This window comes from Dryas octopetala, chromosome 3 (assembly GCF_963921425.1).
Source record: "Dryas octopetala chromosome 3, drDryOcto1.1, whole genome shotgun sequence".
Taxonomy (NCBI): domain Eukaryota; kingdom Viridiplantae; phylum Streptophyta; class Magnoliopsida; order Rosales; family Rosaceae; genus Dryas; species Dryas octopetala.
The window spans coordinates 2,686,123-2,707,019 of NC_141368.1; the positions used below are offsets into that span (position 1 = coordinate 2,686,123).

A 20,897-nucleotide genomic window follows, 5' to 3' on the forward strand; every position below is an offset into this window, starting at 1 on the left:
ACACAAACTGATATATACAGGTAACCCACCCACCGTAACCTAAATAAATGGTGTATTCTAACTTTTGTCACATGGAATTGTTGCTTGAAATTAACTAAATAGAGCTTCTTCCCACAACATATTCCATTTGGATGGTTCTCTAAGAATCTGATGTGTGTCTTGCTCAAGAGACTAGAGTATATATATGCTGCACGCATTAATTAATGCAAAAATCCTTACAATATTGTTTGAATATGAAGTATTGGAATTAACCAAACACAAATAATATTTGGCAAAAAATTTTATCACCAAGGATTGATATATCAAATTTCAAGAATTTCTGTGGAAAAGGGAAGAGAAGAATGAATGAAGCTAGCTAGAGTGCCTGCATTTTATGAGAGAAACTTGGTCAAAATAAATCAAAGTATCAAAGTCAAATATGTTGTTCAACTTATTTTTCAGACTCCACGTGTGGCTGTTTAGTGTTTCTGCCTCTATTTAAACTCCATCATAGTATCATACAAGTCACAGAGGAAATCCGTTCGCCCAAAATACAAACAAGCAGGTAAGAATAAACCCTAACAAAATAATTATTAAATTGAGGACGATGAAGAATACATAGATTTTAAAAATGCATATAAACTGGAAAAACAAACAAACAACCGATCTGTCACTGGAAAAAAGCCAAAAGAATTTCATGTGCAAAAACTATGTGCCACCAAATTTCCACGTGGCTGGCTGGGCATGATGATGATGTTAGACTCATAGATCATGAATTAAATTAATTAATGGCCACCCACAAGTACAGCAAATTAAGGGGTTTACGATCTTGTCCTAATCGTAATGAAGGCATTATCGGTATAGTGTAGGCTATGCACATAGCAGTATTAGTATAACACGTTTAACCTAATCACACGAGCTTGCTTGTATATTTCGAGAGCAGTTTTGCTCACCTCCTTTTACTCAAATGTATGCTCACCTCCCATTTAAAATGTTGTCATATGTTTAAAATATTAATCATAAGTTAACCTATTATATTTAATTATTATTCAACAATAAACAATTCGTACAAAGCATTTTAAAATATTTAAGACTTCAGAAAAAAAAAAAAAAAAAAAACTTAAAGAAAACCGAGAGCCCACCCACGTGTGCAGCTCTCCACCAGCCCCCACCCCTTCTTCCTTCCCCTCCTCCTTCCTCATTCCAGACCTTTTGCAACTAAACCCCAAGGTCAAATAAACCCAGCCCCGTGACAAAAATAAACAAATAAAACCAATACCACAAACGAACACAAATCAAAACTCGAGCAACGCAATCAAAAACTCATCTTCTTCTTCTTCATCTTCCTTCTCATACTCAGCAATTTCTTCACCTAACAACAAGACCCATTGCAGCCTATATTTCTCACGATTATTGGCATGTTCATATCACACACAACAACCTCAAAAATGCCAGGTACACAGAAACACAGTAGAGAGGAAAAAAAGGGGATCGACGAGATTTGGCAAAGAGAAATAAGAAGAAGAAGGAGGGGTGGAGAACGGGGAAGAAGGAAAGAGTTAGGTTTTCTTAGTTTTTTTTTCAAAGTTTTAAATATTTTAAAATGTTTTGTATGAATTGTTTATTATTGAGTAATAAATAAATACAATAAGTAACTTCATGGTTAGATTTTTGAACGCATGACAATATTTTAAATGAGAAGTGAACATACACCTGAGTTAAGGTGAGCAAAACTGCTCTCTTATATTTATCTTAACCTTTAAAAGTTGGCAAATTACAAAGCCTACAAAGCCATTAATAATTCACACAAGTCCCAAGTCCCACCCCAGACCAAACGTTAAGGAGTTTTAATTATTATGAAGGGAAATTAATGATAATATTCAAAACCAATAAGGACTATGGCCCTTCCAAGTTTCCAACTACTCCACAGACCACCCCATTAATGATAATTATATTTCTCACGACTCTACATAGTTGTAGAAATGTAGAGTCGCAAAATATTGTTAAGTTCCCAAATACAATCTGATTCACCCAGAAACAGATACAGAACCCAGATGAACTTCTTCACCTTCACATGAAACCTTGAAATCAGATTATTATTGTTGTTACCAGAGAGACAGAGAAAGCTTGGTTACCAGATGCCTCTTTTTCAATGACTCACAGTTCAATTCATTTCTTAAATGCTACCAACAATTAACGTTTAGGGAATTAATTGAATTGAATAATGAAACGAACCTAAAGGAAAAAAAAATGATGTGCAACCAACAATTTAAATTCTACCCCAATCTGTATTTTGTACAAAACACTCCAATCAATGCCTTTGAATTTTGATGAGATGGCCAACAAAACACCAACCTGGCTTTTGGTTGACTGGTTCTGCGGCATCGCCATGTTCATATATATATTAAACAGAATGTCCTTGTCCCAAGTCCCACCAGTAAAATATACAGATACTAATCTACGTACAGGTACTGGAAAGCAGATTAAACGACTCAAAACTACCAGAAGAACCATTCACTCCTTGTGTCTACAGCTTTAACGTTGGTTGGTACAGGGGGCATTCTCCTGAAGAGGGAAATGAAACCATTGAGGCACTTGTTCCTCCTCGTGTGCCCAACTTGAACATCAAATTTGTCAGAGGAATCCAACTTAGCGTGAATGTACCCACCAAAAGCTAAAAACTACAAGGGCAAAGTTCAGCAGAGACAATTGCATACATCTCATACAATTATGCCAATCCAATTGTGAAAAAAAAACTTTGGTTTCTAAGTATTTTGGCTCCGTTGAAAATTTAATGCGGACATACAACTAAAACTAGCATCAGTATCAACTACATAAATTGGTGAACAATGTTTACAGCAAAATAACATGTAAATCATGCCTGATATTCACAGCTTTAAGAAATTTTGTATATGGGGAGAAAGTCGTAACTCCCAGTAGGTTCAAGTCTAAAATCAATATGCCTCTTCTCCAATGGATGAGTCGGTTTAAAGACTATTTGTGTAAAAGCTTAGGCATCAATATTCATAATTTCATACGATAAAATGTCTTTCAGTCTTGATTTATGGAAGCTCAAATTCCTAAAGATATAAATCTTTAATTAACTTTTATGGCCCACACTATTTCAAGTTGATAGACAATATAAGTCAAGCAATAAGAGTAGTCTAGCTCAAGTGATGAGCTGAGGGGTTTAGTTAGTTAGTGTTAGTTTTAATAGTTTGAGTTGTTAGCCTTTCTGTTATATTCGTTAAGCAGAGGTGCATGTTGACTATGCAATGCTCTGTAATATTTAAATTTGAAGGCTGCAGGCCAGCTCTTGTTCATTGTATTGAAAATCATATTTTCATTCAGCAACAAAGACTTTATTTCTCTCTGGGTTTTTTTACAGGTAAAGGTACTTGAAGAGTTTACTAAGAAATGAGGAAGTTTCAAACAAGGAAAAGGTCATCAATCCAAGCACACAAGTTTCATACAAGAGCCTCAATCACCACCAAAGCAATTGATGAATGCAGGGTGTATCAAAGATGCAGACGACAAGCTATTGTGGAAGATCCATTAATAGAGGGGTTCATAACCTTGTCTATAATAAGAAAATATCTAAACTATTTTCCCTTTAGTTTATACATCAGAGTCATAGACCTCAATTACTCAAAAAACCAAAAATTAGTTAAAGCCATTTGGACCCAAACAAAAATCCTGACGCTTATCCAACATTATTTGCAGATATATAAATGTTAAGAAAAGGAAAAGCAAACTACCTTTCACCTAAATTGGAGGAGCACCGGTGGGATAAGCAACAAGCAATGACATAGCAATATCTTCACAGTTTCTGCACGAGCACAGAAAATCAAAGTATAAAAAGCAGCACTTAAGCAAAAGAAACGAGTGTTAATAAATGTATTCCACGTATAGAGATATATATACCTCTCCCTGGTGACATAATCACGAATAGATAAGGGCACGTTGTACGTATACAAATCCAAGTAGTTCCTATGAGGAAGAAGCATGCTATATGTGCCCATCCACCAAACTGACCATCATCCCCCATACTTATAATTCGGTACCCCACTTTTCTGCTTTGCAACCAAACAAAAATATGAATCAAAACACAATCAATCAGCACAAGCTCAACCAAAAACTGAGGCAACCCAAAAAGCAAAAAATGCCAACCTTGTTATCAAGCCAATGCATGCGAGGAACAAACCCAACCGTAGTGTTGTGCGCAGATCGCCATACCGTGAAAGCAAAATCCAATGTGGAACATGGGACTATTACATCATCATCAACAGAGAATATGGCTTCTGTTGTGAGGTCCGGAATTGGCTTAATCCTGCTGTCAAATTGTCATCTTGGGTTATGTCAAACCTGAAATTGGGTTTGTTCGCTGCTTGTGACTTTGAAAATACCATATTTTCGAGATGGGTTTTGCAGAGTTTGTGAGGGTGGTTCGCTGTCAGACCACACCACATGAATTGCAGCCACCTCACCACACGAAGCGTAGCGACCAAGTGATTGCTTCAAAGCAGAGCTTCGCTTCCATGTGTTTATAAGCACCGTATATCCACTACCTCTGAAAGTTGAAACTCTCTCTTTATTCGTTAATAAAAATTCCAAATTTAATTACACCCAAAGAAACCCAAATGAAATTGGTTCTGATTACCTACAAGGCTAAAACTAGAAGGTTTAGGGTGGAGAGGGACCCAGCCCATGACAGAGCTGAGCCTGGAGGTGACCAAAACGACGATGGAGAAGACAAAAACACACACGATGAATTTGAGCTTAGCCGCGCCGACCAGGTTTCGGAGCCGCCGAAAGAGCGGAGAGCGAGCGCTGCAGACGCCTCTCTTGGCGGCTTTCTCCTTGGCTGGAGAGTATATTCCGCCATTCATGTCGGCGGAGGCTATGGTTGCGGCCACGGCACCTATGGGCCCGGCGTCGCGTATGATCGTGGCCATTGGATCGTTAAGGTCCGTGAGATCGGACGGTGATGATGTTTGGGTTGGAGTTTGTCATCGTGATGAGAGTGAAGAGTGAAGAGCAGTTGTCAGTTGAGCACTTCGCCACTCTTTGCTGTTGTTGGGGGGAGAGTACGTGGCAGAAAGGCGTGTGAATGTGGTGAAGAACGGTTCGTCTGGGCCGAGATTTGGGCCTTGACCGTAGTTGAAAGTAATGGACTTCATTAGGGTAAATTCATGTTTTTGGACAACAGGCCCACATGATCCGCTCAAAATTTGCAGAAACTTTAAATGTATCCTTATTAATTATTATTATTTTTTTAATTTCGGCAAACTTAAAAAATTCAATTATCAAAAAGAACAATTGAACAAAACCTCCAAGGCTCTAACAAATCAAATTTTTTGTTTTTGCAAGAAAATTGAGGCATTTTATTTAAGCTATTGGATAACGATACATCATACATGTCTACTTTGTCCAAAGAAGCGCAATTATTCTCCAAAAGTAAGCTTGATGAAATAAAACATTTGCAAATTCCGATATCGAGACCCGTTTGATTTTTCTTTGGCTGTGTTCAAATGGACATCGGTTTTGTGTTCAAATCCACAACGGCTTTGTTCAAATCAACAACTATGACGCTTTTATCGTCATGGCTTCCACGCGCTAACGCGAGGCGGCAGAGAATTGCAGCTGCACGGTTGGTGTTAATAGAGAGAAACACATCGGTGTCGTCATAATGTGTGTGTGGATGATAAAGATCAAAGTGGTTGGTTGGATCTGTATTCGGAGGTGGGCCCTCATATCTGAGACATGTGCTTGCTACCCTGCAAGCCATGTCATCGGATACGGCGTCCCAAATGCCATCGTTCGCTAGAATCAGGCACTCGTCTTCATTTGCTTCTCTTTTCGTGATGGAAATTTGAGGTTCCAATGTTGTCACTGGTTTCAAGTTGATATTGGGGGCACCTGCATGTTTCCAATCAATTCAATTAATTAAATATATAACACGTACATTGTTTCATGTCAAACATGGTTTAATTTATCAATATATTAATTAGAAAGGATTACCTGGGGAATGAGACATGTTCAGAATTCCATATACACGCTGGCCGTTGTGAAAGGAAATCCGACCATCCACTGCTCGGATCCTTTCTTGTTCATCTAACCTTTCAGGCTGCAACAACAGTTATTAACTTATTCATGTTCTTCACAAATTTAAATAATAATTTGCCTGTACTCTTTTCTGTTACTTTTTGATTAAGCTATGCTGGTGATCACATTCACAATATACACATTCATATAAACAAGAAAGGTAAGTTCAGAACCTTATACTCCTGCGAGAGTGGGAAAGAGGTCCCAGCACGGCAAAGAACCGCGCGTGAGGTACCACAGTTGGCAATGACAATATGCTGAGCTGTAAGGATTACCACAACAGCAGTGGACCCCGCAGCAGGCGTGGTTATGGGACACGCGTACTCACTGAAATTCCCACACGAGCAAGCGCCCTGGGCCAGACGGTGCATCCTCTGGAAACTCCTCTCTAAGGCAGTCCGCACCAGATTCTGCCACCTATTCACCTCCTCTGGAACCTCTTCTGGCTCAGCCAAGCTCAGGTTTCCATCACCAGTTGCACTCCATCCCGTAGTGGACACGCGCCTTAGCTCCTCTGCTACGAACATGTGCATCAGTTGTTTGCATTCCGTGGACACCTGCGAATTGATATGAATTGAATCACATCGATCGATCCCTCAAACATAAATTGGAATTAATATTGAGATTAGACCTCATCAACTCTCAAATATTTGACCGTAGCTTAACTAAGGGTAAAACTATATCAATTTTTTATGAATTGAAAAAAAACAATTGTGAGAAATTAAGAAGAAGATAGAGTTACATGAGGGTCTCCATGAGCGTCAAAGACAGCAAAGAAATGCATAGGCTGACCACCGAGAAAATCGACCCGACAGAAGTCCTCCTTGGCAAACATGGTATCATCCAAACTCATCTCTGAACGCTGAATCAGCGAAATCTTTCCGTAATCCGGCATCGGATTCTGAAGCAAACGCGAAACCCACAACCTCGTCACTGGTGGGCGCCCCGCAGTTTCAACTGTCCCATCCTCAACCTCGGATTCCGATTCCGATTCCGCACTGCTGTCATATTGCATTTCGTTAGTGCATGCAGTACAACGATCAGCTGATAAACAAGTCTCTGATGATGAACTCAGCCTTGAGAAGTAGTGGCCGGAGCCCCACCTTAACCGCCTCATCTGGATTCTCCGACGGCGGCGCTCCCGGCATTGCTCGGGTGTGTCAAACTCCCAATCCTCCATCAGGATCTTGGAAAGGTCCGCTGGCTGCCGTGTCATTGCGAGCTAACTTGCTGAGAGAGAGAGAGAGAGAGAGAGAGAGAGAGAGAGAGAGAGAGAGAGAGAGAGATGGGGGGGGAGAGATATTTGAGAGGAGTAAAGAGAAACGTTACGGTGGAGGTGTGACCCGTGGAAGGAAAGCAAGGTTGGGAAGCGCCACGGGAACGCTATGCATGAGCCATGAACTACTACGTGGGAGCTTCTTGCTCTTGCTCCTCTGCTCAACAAGTCCAGTCAGCAAAGCGTCCACGTCATGTTTGTGCTGGCACGAGATGAATCCTAAATTACTGAAATACCCTTTTTTGTTTTGTTGAAGCGAAACAGCCTCACAATGGGTCTGTAGACCACGGGCTCATAACGCACTACGACCCATATATGCTCAGCTCCACACATTGGGTCGTAAAAGTAATTAAGGCAGGCCCATTTTGCTTCCTTTGTAAGGCTTTTAACTTGAATGAAATAACACTGATTAAGGCCGGTATTGAGTCTATTCTCCTTATTTTGGTTGTCAATTCATAGTCTTTGCTTTCTTTATGTTCATATTTGTTTACATTAAATTTTTTGTTGTTCTTGGGTATGCTGCTTGTTGATTTGGATCTTTGGGCCATTGGCTCACAAGGCACATACAGATCGAGCCAATGCGTACTGAAAAGTTCGGACGATTTTGTTGGACCTGCACACGCATATCCAATATCATTGGAATTTGGGATAGGAAACAAGGCACTGAAAGAAGAGGACAATCAACCATGTGCAAGAAACTCTCAAGCAAAACAATAAAAATAGATTTTAGAACTTCAAAAATGATAAAAAGCATATGAACCTGTAAATACTGCAGAAACGTGTACTATATGCTAAAGCCATATTGGAAATTAGCATTAATTATGAGCTTGTTCTGAACAAAGTACGTAAATGTGCTTTGGATTTTCATATGTGCTCTACATTTCAGTACACATCTTGTTTTGCTTGTGTTCTAATCTTGATTCTTGACACTAGCTAGAAGATCATGGTAAGAAACAGAGGAGGCTAAGTAGTAAGTACCACTTGACGATTGTTTATTCAAGCAAATAAAACCCATTGAGAGTCAGTCATGTCAAAAATTCCAGTGCATAATTCATATTGGCGACCCCCAAATGATAGCAATCGGGCTTCTAACTCTGTGAACTCCATCCTTCCACACCAAGCCTCCAAACTCCGGCTCTGTTTGCCGAGATTTCGTAGTGAAGGTAATCTTATAAGACAGCTTCTGATTGACTCTGGTGAATTTCAGGGTCCGAGGCTCAACCTTAACATAAGCACCTTTGAATGGGGAAACTATGGCATGGTAATTTGAAGTGGGAGGCCCAACATTAGTGACTGTTCTATGAAGGGTCAAAGCAGAAACATTTGTTCTCTCTGGAAACACAACTGAGATTGCTGGGTAGTTCAAATCCCCTGCTCTGGCCAGAGAGTGCCGGCAAGTTCTGTTTGAGTGCTTAGAAAAAGCCTTGAGCTGCATTGGAGTTAGGTTTTGTGTACAGAGGAAATCAAGATAATCCTGGGCCTGAATATCATACACCAAACCTGGGTCAAGAGCTTTCCTTGGGTTTATGTGTCCAGCTCCATGATCATATGGGGTCGAAAGTGAAACCTTTGAGGCATCTTTCAGAGAGCTGTGAGTGTTGTCATGAACATAAGCTGTTGTCATCAAGGCAGACTTTATTGCTGCCGGACTCCATTCGGGGTGTCTAGCTTTGAGCAAAGCAGCAACACCACTCACATGAGGGCAAGACATGGAAGTACCAGACAGTATATTGAACTTCACTCTCCGGTGATCCGTCGACAAACTTGATGGGCCTAGGGCTCCGGACCAAGCAGCAAGAATGTTCACTCCTGGTGCCACCACATCAGGCTTGAGAATTTCGAGTGTGAGAAGATTTGGTCCTCTGGATGAAAATGCTGCCACAACCGGAGAGGGCTTAACCCCAACTCTAGTCCCAAGAAACTCCAGAGTTGCAGTTGCTCCTCTGCTTGTTAAAGCATAATGCTTTATTGCCTTTGCTTCAGTCTCTCCCACTGCAACTGCCGGAACAAGGTGACAATCCGCAACCAGCTCTTCCCCATTTGCAGCTGTATTTGCCAAAATCATCCCAACTCCTCCGGCATCTTTCACCACCTGTCCCTTCTGCACTCGAGGATTAATCCCACGGTCACAAATCACAATCTTCCCGGTAACAACTTTCGGATCCAAGGTACCGTCCAAACACAAAGAATTGGCATCCGGCGTACTCGAATTAGTACCCAAATACACAACGGGGTATTGCCTCTTTGTTGACAGCGTCATTCGGCCTTTATAGAGCGAAACGCCAGTAACAGATTTGCCATTTCCCAGCTTAACAGTGGCCGGAAAATCTCTATCCATGGTGCTGGCACCAATGGTGGTTATCCACGGCGACACATTGGTGAGGCTGACAGGTTCCGGCCCTCCATTGCCGGCGGAGCAGGACACAAAAACCCCCATCTCCATCGCCCCAAATGCTGCAATTGACAAACTGTCCCTGTAATAAGAAGACACTCCACCACCCAAAGAAATAGACAAAACGTTAACTCCATCAGCAACTGCCCTGTCAACCGCCGCCATAATATCGGAGCTGAAGCAGCCACCAACCCAGCAGACCTTGTACGCTGCAATTCTGGCACCAGGTGCCATTCCTCTGGCTGTACCTTTAGCATAGCCCAGAAGATTCGCACCGCGGACCGGAGAGCCGGCGACAGTGGCTGCAGTGTGGGTCCCATGCCCGTCTTGATCTCTGGGCGATTTGTACTCTGTTTGCTCATTGATTTTTCCGGTTTCAGCTTCGTATCCATGGTAGAAGATTCTGGCCCCCACAATTTTTTTGTTGCAGTGGTTTTTGGTGAAGCCACGGCCCGTCTCGCAAGCTCCTTTCCAACTGCGCGGCACCGGCGTCATGCCGGTGTCGTTGAAGCTCTGGCTCTCGGGCCAGATCCCGGTGTCGAGTACTCCGACTACGACATCGTGGTCGGAGACTCTTTGGGACCAGACGTTGCTGGTGGTGTGATCATGTGGTTCGAGCCCAAGGAACAGGGGACTCCTTGTGGTGTGGAGTTGGTACGTTGTCTCTGGGAATATAGCCAAGACTCCGTCTTGTTCCTCTAGCTTCTCGGCCTCTTGTTCACTCAACCGAGCAGCAACTCCATGAAAAGCAGTCTCATAACTGTAAATTATTCTTTCTTCATCTTCTTCATTTTGTTCTGCTTTGAAGAGTACTGAGTTTACTTTTGATGAGTACCAATCGAGGTGATTGGAGAAAGATTCTGGCTTGGCTGACTTGTCCATTTGGATGATGTAAACCTTGTTGTTTGGTAATTGGGTTTTTGCTGAGAGGACGAGCCTGTTGAAGAATAGGCAGGTTATTGTTAGGATCACAACCAGCCATTTCACTGGTTTTTCAGCCATTTTCAGGCAAGGAAGAAGAAGTGAACTATTCTTCCTTGAAAAATGAAACAAGGAAAAAGATAGTGAAGTGGGAAGTGAGGAGGACTATGAAAATGGAATTTGGAGGCTTGATATATCAGAGAGAAAGAGGTTCCTTTAGTGTGGCATCTTGTGAGATGCAGGGTAATAAAGATGGTTGGTTGTTTCATGAATGCACAATTGTTGAGTAGATTTTGGAGAAAGCTGGCTATTGGCTGTCATGGTACAAGTTAAATTCTTATCGATCACAAACTAAAATTAAAAAAATTGATAGTGTACAATTTCTATGCTTAAATCATACATAAAATTATACATGCAGTACTGTTAATTGCATTTACAACATCAATGGTATAACTATAAATCATGTTTTTTGACCAAGAAAAAAAAAAACTATAAATCATGTTTTACCACAAACGTTATTATTTGGTTTTTCTGTGATTTTCATTTTTCAGAAGTGGTTTAATTAGTACTATTTAATTTCTAGTCCTAGTAATAGTTGTGCTAGTTGAAGGAGATCCTTGTCATTGCACATTTGCACACATATAATATATTGATATCTACTGATCGATGAGGCGTAGTAACTAGTAAAGTGCACCAGAAGGTCCAGAACATATAACGAGCTTGCTAGCTTCACTGGGTACGTAAGAGTGTGAAATGATGTTGTACGTAATAACTCCTCCTTTAATACTGGTGGGACTGTTTGTGTACTAAAATATTTATGATTATGCAATATGCGGTCCCCGCATTCACAAGATGCAGGGTTGAGTGGTAGACACATCTGACTAAAGCACCGCAAAGATGTAAAAAATCTCTGTAGTTTTTCTTCTCTGTAATTGGTATTTGAAAACAACTGAAATGGGGGTGTTTGGGTGATATATGTTGTAATATTTGATCAGCATTCAGCTGCATGTGTGATTGAAATAAATAAAGAGTGGGTGATCATACCTCTTAAAGATGCCAGCTAGTGATGGTTTTTGAAAAATGAGAGTGCATGTATTAAATGAAGAAGATGCGAAAAACAAAGAAAGGTAGTTCTATAAGGGAAACACTCTGAAACATTTATATGGGATATGGATAGTGAAGGCTGTCCATGTGTTGGTGTCGATGGAGCTCTTTGAATTTACTTTGATAACCATGTCCAATTAACAGTGTAGCAGACTCTAGCATCTAGCTATATATCAAGGATTAATCAAGTGTAAAGAATCTTTGATATATTTACAAGTTTAGTAATAACTAATGAGAAATTAAGAGGAACTAGAAAAGAGAGAGTTGCGCGCAGTTGATGTGCATCATTAATAATTTGAAGATGGAAAATAAAATTCAATTATTGGTGTTGGTGTTGGTGTAAAGGATGAGGTTGGATGGCGAGCAAGTATGAAGCATGACAGCTCAGTAGTTGGCACTAGTCCGTATCAAAAGGAAAAGGACCAAAAGGTACATTAATTCTTGACTCTGAGAGGCTGAGAGCAGTAATGACACACATGGGGGTCAGATCGAAATCAGAAATGCTCTGCAGCTGTGTGTTTGTAGAGGACATATATGTTGGAAACCCATTCGCATACGGCAATGGCTCAGCCACTTGGGTACGTCTTTTGGTCAGTGGTCCGTATAAAAGGAGTTACCACTAGGAGCGGTAGCGGTGGCGGTGGCGGTGGTTTTTCAGCGCCCAAGCAGTGAAGGCTACCTGTGTTGTACAACACTATTTTCTTTTGTTTTGTTTTTTTCTTTGTATCTCTGTAGTCTTTAACCTCTAAGGCCTAACGAAGTACATAAGAAAAAGATTTTGGGTTAATTTCCTTCTCTCCCTCCTCCCAAAATATATTTGAATTCCCGAGAGAGAATTGACTCATTTGGGTTGCTACTAGCTAGCTAGGTTTAGGCTTTAATTAATTAGAACAAGAGTGGGAATTAGCGTTGGCTTGGCCGCTTAAACGTACTGATAATTGTATAGCTAAGCTTAGGTTTGATTTTAGGGGTTGCCTGTACTGTGCTTACTTTTTTTTTTTTTTGGCCACTGTACTGTATGCTTACTTAGATGACATTTTAGTTGAATTTTCCTCCAGCATTCAAGGCTATCCATTTTTTGTTTTAAAATATAAAATCAACTCTTAATATATAGGCCAAATGTCATGGGTTTTGTGTACAAATGCATGACTACATTAATGTTAAGTTAACTAAGGAGAGTGTATTCAATTAGGATTTTAAATGACTTTGGTAGAATTCAAAAGTTTGGTGGTATTCAATCAAAATTTTTAAAGAGTTTATAAAAGTCTGGTGATATTCAATCAATACTTTTAAAAAGTCTATGGTATTCAATTAAGACTTTTAGAGAGTCTATAAAAATGACATGTATTCAAAAAGTCATTGATTTTTATGGATTTTGTAGTGTAAATTATATTATATCAAAATCAATAATTCTCCAGCGTTCCCTCTGCAAATTTCAAAGGATTTCAAATATTAAAAAGCTATTAAAAAAGTGGTATTTATTTATTTTTTAAAGAGTGATGCTAAACCCCCTAATCTTATTTTTTTCACCCACCTCTTAATTTTTTTTTTTCTAATTACTATATTCTCTTATATTAATTTTTTTTCTCTTATATTTAATTGACTCCTCATCCTGGGTTGGAACCAATAGCGTTGCCACAATGCAATGTAACAGCAAGATATTCAAACCAAGCACTTCACAATTTTAAGATACTCAACAAAATCACAAGATTATATGCTACCTGTGTTTTACAACACTATTTTCTTTTGTTTTGTTTTTTTTCTTTGTATCTCTGTAGTCTTTAACCTCTAAGGCCTAAACCCTAAACTCTTAACAAATGAATGGTATCCAAAATTGGCTAAAATTTAAATAAACGAAAATTTGTCACATGTTTTTGTTTTCTTCTTTTTTGGATTATGAGGCCGGATATTGTCACGTCATTCCATAAACAAAATTTGGTAGGTAAAACATAAAGGGGACCTAATTTACAATTACAAAACTATGCTCATGTAGGGAAAGAAATCCATAATAAATACTTTGGGTCGGCCCAAAAGTGAAAAGGGAAAGGTGGAGACTGGAGAGAACACGTATCTTGGACATCATGGGTCTTTCTGTGAAGTTATCGATTAAACACTACGTCATCAATGGCTTAAGCCTTTGTTCATGATGATGATGATGAACGTTATCAATTAAGAATGATGTCAAGGGTAGTACATTTTGTTACCGCTATGTGTATTATATCTCTAGTAAAAATAAGACTCATTGATAATATAAATAAGTCCTACTTCTATAGAGAGGTAATACCTAAAGTGGTACATTTAAATGTGGTATACTGTATACACCTAGTATTATTGGTCAATTAAACTCTTTGATCGACGAGAGTCATTGGATATCGATGAATATTGTCGGCCCAAGGCCCTTCTTGGACTCATCCTCAATGGGCCTCAAACATTTCCAAACCAAACTAGAACACTTGGGCCCGGTCCCAATTCCAAGCTGCCAAACCTTGTCACCCTTCTTCTACCCATTTCCTAAATATTTTTTTAAAATTTTTATAAAATAAAATCCTGATATATATATATATATATATGAGTTTTGTGCAGGAAATGCATGACTACATTAATGTTTGTTAAATCCATGACACTCGTACGTATAAGACATGTATTAATTCAAATTAGATAATTTAATTGACATGTATTTAGGGCACTATAACACTGTCCTATTTTCTTTGATGGCCATGCGCTGCTGTATCGATTTGAAATACCTTATTTTCTGTTGTACAAGACGAAGACAATATAAAGTGCAGTGATATCTTAGTTCAAGTATGTAGTACATGGTCTTGGAGAGGCATGCACATAGAGACCCCGATTAATAGAGAGGGTGAGCTTGGTCCTGTATTTAACCTCTTTTTTCTTATCAGTGAGCTTGAATATGAAGCTGCCTAAAAGCACAGTAGAAATGATCTTCATCTGCCTATAAGCAAATTCCTTCCCTAGACAAATTCTTGGACCCGCCTGTACGTGAAATCACAAAATCTCTTCAGAAATCCAATGTGTTTTTATAAATATGCATGTGCCAGTACGTGCCAGTACGTGTGTTTTTCTTACCCCGAAGGCTGTGAATTTGAATGGGCTTTCTTGCTGGAAATTGCCATTTTCGTCGAGCCATCTCTCTGGCCGAAATTCTTGTGCATCATCACCCCATAAAACCTTCATCCTGCCCATGGCATAAGGTAGGAATGCCACCATATCCCCTTTTTTGACACTAAATCCATCTGGCCAGGTATCATCAGAAAAACAAACCTTCGCATCCTATGACAGAATCACATTAAAAAGTAATTAATAAAATGTGGTTAATTGTACGTTGCATTGCAGCATTAGATATATAATGTTAAGTTACATACCACTGGAACTGCAGGGTAGAGTCTGAGTGTTTCAGTCAAAGCTGCAAGGAGATATTGCATTTTGTCAAGGACTTCATTCGTAAGGCTTGCTGCAAGCTCATCAATGCTTGAATAACTTTTCAGATTTGTGGCCTCTCTAACTTCCTCTGCAATCTTTTCTTGAATATGAGGATGCTTGCAGAGCATATAAACAAACCATGAAAGCGTGCCAGCCGTTGTGTCTTTTCCGGCAACAATTAAACAGAGGATCAAGTCTCTTAAGTACTTTGGATCAGCCTCTCTCAATTCCAAAAGCCTTGAGACAATATCTTGTTTCTTTAACATCAATTCGATCATCAACGTTATATTAATAATCATAATAAAATATATTAATCTAGAACAAACAGCTAGCTAGAAGGCCTGGATCGAATTAAGATAACTCACAGGTTGCTCATCTTCTGAATTATGGACTGCTTCAATCTTGCTTTTGATTAATTTATACACAAATTGATCCATCACTTTGATATCATTCCTTATCACTGCTTCTAAACCAATGTTTAAGTACCGCCTGATCTTCCATAAGAAATTACCATACCGATACAGGGTAATTTCGTTTGCTTCATCAAAAGCATGGGAAAACCGGTTACTTTCTTCATTTGTTCCATGCATGGTGTCTAGTTCGATACCAAGGAGAATCATGACGACTGAATCTAAGGTTGTTTTCGCAAACAAATCCTTCCATAAAACAAACACCGAGATTAATATATATTTATATTTGCAAATTAAACAAGTGAAATAATTAGCAACGTTAGGTGAAATTAACTTAATTACTTGGATCTCTATTGCTTGATTGCAGGTTGCAGCTTCAGAAATTATCCGAGCAAGTTTTAATGCTTTGGCTACGAAGACTTTACTGCTCAAGTCTCTCATTATTTTTGTTGATAATTCATATTTCGATTCTATCCTCTGATGCCGCCACCTTTCCCCATCCACAGTGAAGATCCCATCGCCCCCAATATCTGACAAAATGCTGTGGTGGTACAACCCCTGCAACATCAGCAGGTCGGAAATGGGAACTTCTATTAATCTGTTATATTAATTAGATATCTTTGATGATTTTTAACTTGAATGGACTACATGCAATATACATACATATATATGCAGTTCTGGACTTTGAATATATTAAAAAGTAAGCTTACCAAAGACCCTAATCTAAAGCTGCATGCAATTAATGTTTTTGTTGTTGTAATAACATGAATCAATTTCTTCCTTTAACCTGATAGCCTGATAGCATACCTTGCCATAGTTTGCAAAGTTTGTTTTGAGGATGTATTCAATATTTGCAGGATCTGTGGTGTAAACCTCATCATTTCTGAACAAGCCAAGCAATTTGTAAGTTTTGTGTTTGCATCCAAGCTCAGTGGTGTAATGGTGCAGCCTACGGAAGTGGATAATATGGTAGAAGACTGTCCCGGCAACAGGATGGTATCTCTTTTTCTTTGCATGGGATCGAATCATAACTATAACTAAAATTACTGCTAAACTTATTGCTATTGGAGGTAAGGGAGTCGAAAGAAAATCCATCACACTCGTACGTGGGGATGACGAAGATCGAATATATAATATATCAAAGGATTTATGAAAGCACATATTGCCCAAGGAACACATGTATCATATCTTCATATATAGAGGAGTAAAGTGCATCCATGTGTTTTGGCGTACTGAGCTCTCGCAAACTAGGGCCCTGCTTACGGTTGGTTGCCATTTGGTTTTTTCGGATAGAATTAAAGCATCAAGCCAAAATTAATTGGCAATGGGTGGAAAGGCTCAAGACTTACAAGCACATATTTTTCTGACGTGGCACATTGCTCTACATTACTCTCAATACGCCACCACACGTGTAGTTTTTTCGGATAGAATTAAAGCATCCAAGCCAAAACCAATTGACAGTTGGCTTTTTTCGGATAGAATTAAAGCATCCAAACCAAAACCAATTAGCAGTTGCTTTTTCGGATAGAATTAAAACAAACGGTTGGGACAAACACTTGGTTGGTAGTTGGATGGCGAGCAAGTATGAAGAATGTCAGCTCATAGGTTGGCACTAGTCCGTTTCAAAAGGAAAGAAAAAGGAAAAGGTACATTAATTCACTGCCGTGGCGGTGGCGGCGATGGTTTTTCACCGCCGAAGCAGTAAAGGCTATCTGTGTACAACACTTTTTCTTTTGTTATATTGTCCCATCCTTGCATAAACAAAATTTGGTAGGTAAAACATAAAAGAGACCTAATTTACAATTACAAAACTATGCTCATGTAGGGAATAAAAATTCAGGAAAAGAAATCCTTAATAAATACTTTGGGTCGGCCCAAAACTATAACTAAACTTATTGCCATTGGAGGCAAGGGAGTCCAAAGAAAATCCATTACACTCGTACGTGTGGATGATGAAGATCGAAATATATCAATGGATTTATGAAACCATATATAGCCCAATTAAGCATATATATATAATCCATTACACTCGTACTGCCAAATGCATTATGTGTTTTGGCGCACTGTGCTCTCGCAAACAAGGGCCCTGCGTACGGTTAGTTGGCTTATTTAATAATCTAGCACATGCACCTCATGGTAACTTACCAAGTCTGAGTAAACTTAATTAGCTGGCTAAGCAGACTGATAATAAGGACACATAGACAATATATTATTAGAGGTTGCATTATACACGTAACACAATTGTCTCACTAAAAATTCTCTCCTGTTACATCAATTAAACTCCTCCATCAACCGCTGCCAATGAATACCGATGTGCTCTGTCGGCACATAGGCCCTTCTTGGACTCATTATCATCTATGGGCTTAATACATATTAAAATGAACCATTTACATGATTTACTAATGATCACCCTACGTTGGCCTTTAGTAAGTTGATTGATTTAGACTTTCAGACTACCAATATTTTGTGCCACATTAGAGCATAAGATCTATGTTTCCTAAATTTCATTCATATCATTAATTAGTTGCTAAATTAATAAAACTGTCACATGTCATCATTAATAATTTCACACTCCTTAAGAAAGAAAAAAAATCGAGGAAAAGAAATCTTTAATAAATACTTTGGGTCGGCCCAAAAAAGAAAAAAAAAAAAAAACAGATAGAGAGAAAACATATCTTCAATATAATGGGCCTTAATGCTTCTTTTGAAGTTAAACAGAGAGGCTACTGCCACTGGCAGCCCATTTGTAAGAAAGTAGCTTATACCTTGGTCACTACGATTCACCGTTATCAATTAAACTCCTTGGTCGACGACAGCCATTGGATACCGATGGATACTTTCGGCCCATGGGCCCTTCGTGGACTCATCCTGAATGGGCCTTAAACATTTCCAAACCAGACTTGTGCACTTGGGCCCAGTCCCCATTCCAAGCTGCCAAACCTTGTCACCTTTCTTCACTCTGTGTTTAGCTTCCAAGTACGCCAACTCATACCACAGCGAAGAAGACGACTGGTTTCCGAACCTGTGCAGAGTCATCAAAGCAGCCTCCATATCCCTCTCCCCAAGCTTCAACCCTTTCCCCAGTTCCCTTATCAGTTGCCTCCCTGAAGTCGGCAAACAGAAATGCTCTATCACAGTCTTGAAATTCGGCACATAAATCTCCGCAGACTTGTCGATGAATCTCTTCCTTATTATCGAAACCCAGCGCCAGAATTTCTCTAAAAACGGTAGGATTGAAGAACCCAGAAGCACAACGTTCGAACGGAAGAAATCTCCAGCAACGTGCAGTACATCCCTCTTGACTGTAACCCCAAGTTTTCCACTGGAGTCTTCTTCGCGTATGGTTGAGAGATAAGCCCTGTCGTCGAAGGCTTTCTGGGTCCTCAGTGTACCGAACAGTTCGTATTTTGAAGATTTGATTTCTGATTTTTTATTTGTTAGCAAGATTGCCGCACTCCCCATTCGGAAGAGGCAGTTGAGGATCAACTTGGGTTGCTCGTGGCCTGCGTACCAACCACTTGATAAAATTTCTGTGCTAAGGACAATGGCATAAGAGTTGCTGTGAACTTGTAGAAGATTTTGAGCCATGTCAATGGCTAGTGCGCTTGCACTGCAGCCCATGCCAGAGAGATTATAGCTCTTGATGTCACTTCTCATGGAGTATTTGTTAATGACAATGGAGCAGAGAGAAGGAGAGGGACAGAAACCGCTACAGTTGACTATGAGTATGTCGATGTTGGTGGGAGAGAGCTTGGTTTTGGCGAGAAGGTCATCTATGATGGGGAAGAGCACCATATGGACTTCTTTGATGGATTCTTGGTGATGGGATTTTGGTGGAATGTAGTGTAAGGCTGGAGGGAGATAGGTCTCTTGGCTCAGTCCTGAAGAAGTGAGGACTTTGGCCATGAAAGCTATGCTTTCGCTGTCGAAAGATTCGATCATGGAGGCATTTTCAATGAAGTAGGAGAAGGGGACTCTGCAGCAGCTTGGTGGTTTCAGACATGAGAAGTCTACCAAATAGACTTTACAAGACTTGGAGAAGTAAGGCTTGAGGAGGAAGAAGATGATGAAACAGCAAATAGGAATGAAGTGGAAAATGGGTTTCCGATTTTTTAGGATAAATAAAGCTTCAAGGGATGTCACAAGCATGAGCAAGAAAAGGCTTAGAAGCTCTGAGAAAGTTGAATGAAGCTGCTTTGGTAGGAGAGTAGCACTGGAAGGGGTGGTGTCAATGGTGGTATTGAGCAGAGGGTCATGGGCCTCACGGAATTGCTTAGAAAGAGGTTCCATTGAAGATAATGAAGTAGAGGAAGAGGAAGATACAGATTTTGTTGTCAGTGTTGATGGGGTTGATGATAAAGTCTAGCTGCAGAGAAGGTATAAATGAAGGGTGCAGTGTAACTAATGAGGATCTGCATGGTGATAGCGAGTGCAGTTGACAGGTGAGATTCACTGTGTGGTAATAAAACCCTGAAAACAGTTCAATTGACCTTACTTTATGGTGCCAAAATCGAAGTCCTCCTCTACCATGTGTCAGAAAGATGTAACATGACAAGATTTTGTGATAGAGAGAGTGGCCATTAATAACTTAATAAGTTGATTTAGACTTTTGAGATTACAAATCAAATTAAACCCCATACACACGATTTAGCTAGCTAGAGATGATGAGGTGTTGGATGGTCCGATGGTGTGTTTTTTGGGTTGCTAAGTAATAGCTGGTGGATTGTGTGGAGCTTTCATAATTGCAGATTAGCTGCTTCTTTGACATGTATTCTTCAGGTGCTGCCTATAGACCCTAGAAGAGAAATGCTACCAATTAAGCTCATACACGTTTATCATCATGTTTAAACTATAATTATTCTACTTGGCCAAAAAAAAAAAACCTATAATTATTCTACGGTCAGCGGTCAACGGGACTGGAATTGAGGGATTGACTTCTTGTGGTAGCAAAATCCAGGTACATTATGGATGAATTTATGATACTTGACAAGGTGGGGTGTATAGCAATAACATTGTCCCTTATGGCTTCTCAAATAAAAAAACATTGCCACTTATGGTACATCACTTTTATGGATTTATGTCTCTTCCCAAATCAAAAAAAAAAAAAACATTTATGTCTGGTATCATGATGCTAATAAATTTTCTGTTTTATTACTAAATATTTTTAATTTTTTGAAATTAGTCCGTCGGTGAGTTAAGGCTGTTATCTAGCTGCAAACCATGAGCTAATCCACTAAAGGCAATTAGCCCACGCCTCAAGGGCAGGACT

The 20,897-nt window shown here is 39.6% G+C and overlaps 3 protein-coding genes and 2 pseudogenes across 4 annotated transcripts; all 5 read right to left on the reverse strand.

Moving 5' to 3' along the window:
- Positions 1-2,306: 2,306 nt before the first annotated feature.
- Positions 2,307-4,976, reverse strand: LOC147289521 (glycosylinositol phosphorylceramide mannosyl transferase 1-like; annotated as a pseudogene). Its single transcript, XR_015121021.1, has 5 exons — positions 4,655-4,976; positions 4,150-4,562; positions 3,904-4,052; positions 3,738-3,808; positions 2,307-2,653 (listed from the first exon to the last, which is right to left on the reverse strand). The product of XR_015121021.1 is annotated as a glycosylinositol phosphorylceramide mannosyl transferase 1-like (transcript).
- A 518-nt stretch (positions 4,977-5,494) lies between these two features.
- Positions 5,495-7,300, reverse strand: AHG1 (Protein phosphatase 2C family protein). Its single transcript, XM_086234841.1, has 4 exons — positions 6,827-7,300; positions 6,258-6,641; positions 6,001-6,106; positions 5,495-5,898 (listed from the first exon to the last, which is right to left on the reverse strand). Exons 1-4 carry the CDS (start codon positions 7,298-7,300, stop codon positions 5,507-5,509), a joined length of 1,356 nt encoding a protein of 451 aa, XP_086090967.1. The 3' UTR covers positions 5,495-5,506.
- Positions 7,301-8,068: 768 nt separating this feature from the next.
- Positions 8,069-10,887, reverse strand: SBT1.3 (subtilase 1.3). The gene has a single exon (XM_086238149.1). The coding sequence runs from the start codon at positions 10,752-10,754 to the stop codon at positions 8,412-8,414; it is 2,343 nt and encodes a 780-aa protein (XP_086094275.1). The 5' UTR covers positions 10,755-10,887; the 3' UTR covers positions 8,069-8,411.
- A 3,683-nt stretch (positions 10,888-14,570) lies between these two features.
- LOC147289524 (cytochrome P450 704C1-like) lies at positions 14,571-16,723 on the reverse strand. The gene is made up of 6 exons (XM_086234842.1): positions 16,436-16,723; positions 15,971-16,186; positions 15,584-15,874; positions 15,161-15,475; positions 14,865-15,068; positions 14,571-14,771 (listed from the first exon to the last, which is right to left on the reverse strand). Exons 1-6 carry the CDS (start codon positions 16,721-16,723, stop codon positions 14,571-14,573), a joined length of 1,515 nt encoding a protein of 504 aa, XP_086090968.1.
- Positions 16,724-18,421: 1,698 nt separating this feature from the next.
- Positions 18,422-20,566, reverse strand: LOC147289525 (3-ketoacyl-CoA synthase 5 pseudogene; annotated as a pseudogene).
- Between the last annotated feature and the right edge of the window lie 331 nt (positions 20,567-20,897).

Bases quoted from the DNA above. Each gene is read 5' to 3' on its own strand.
- LOC147289524 (XM_086234842.1), bottom strand. From the start codon at position 16,723: ATGGATTTTCTTTCGACTCCCTTACCTCCAATAGCAATAAGTTTAGCA. The intron at 15,069-15,160 runs GTATGTAACTTA...ATTCTGTCATAG, and splicing joins TCTACCCTGCAGTTCCAGTG to GATGCGAAGGTTTGTTTTTC. The intron at 14,772-14,864 runs GTAAGAAAAACA...TTTCACGTACAG, and splicing joins TCAAATTCACAGCCTTCGGG to GCGGGTCCAAGAATTTGTCT.
- AHG1 (XM_086234841.1), bottom strand. From the start codon at position 7,300: ATGACACGGCAGCCAGCGGACCTTTCCAAGATCCTGATGGAGGATTGG. The intron at 6,107-6,257 runs GTTCTGAACTTA...CTGTTGTTGCAG, and splicing joins CACTCTCGCAGGAGTATAAG to CCTGAAAGGTTAGATGAACA. The intron at 5,899-6,000 runs GTAATCCTTTCT...GGAAACATGCAG, and splicing joins GAACATGTCTCATTCCCCAG to GTGCCCCCAATATCAACTTG.
- SBT1.3 (XM_086238149.1), bottom strand. From the start codon at position 10,754: ATGGCTGAAAAACCAGTGAAATGGCTGGTTGTGATCCTAACAATAACC.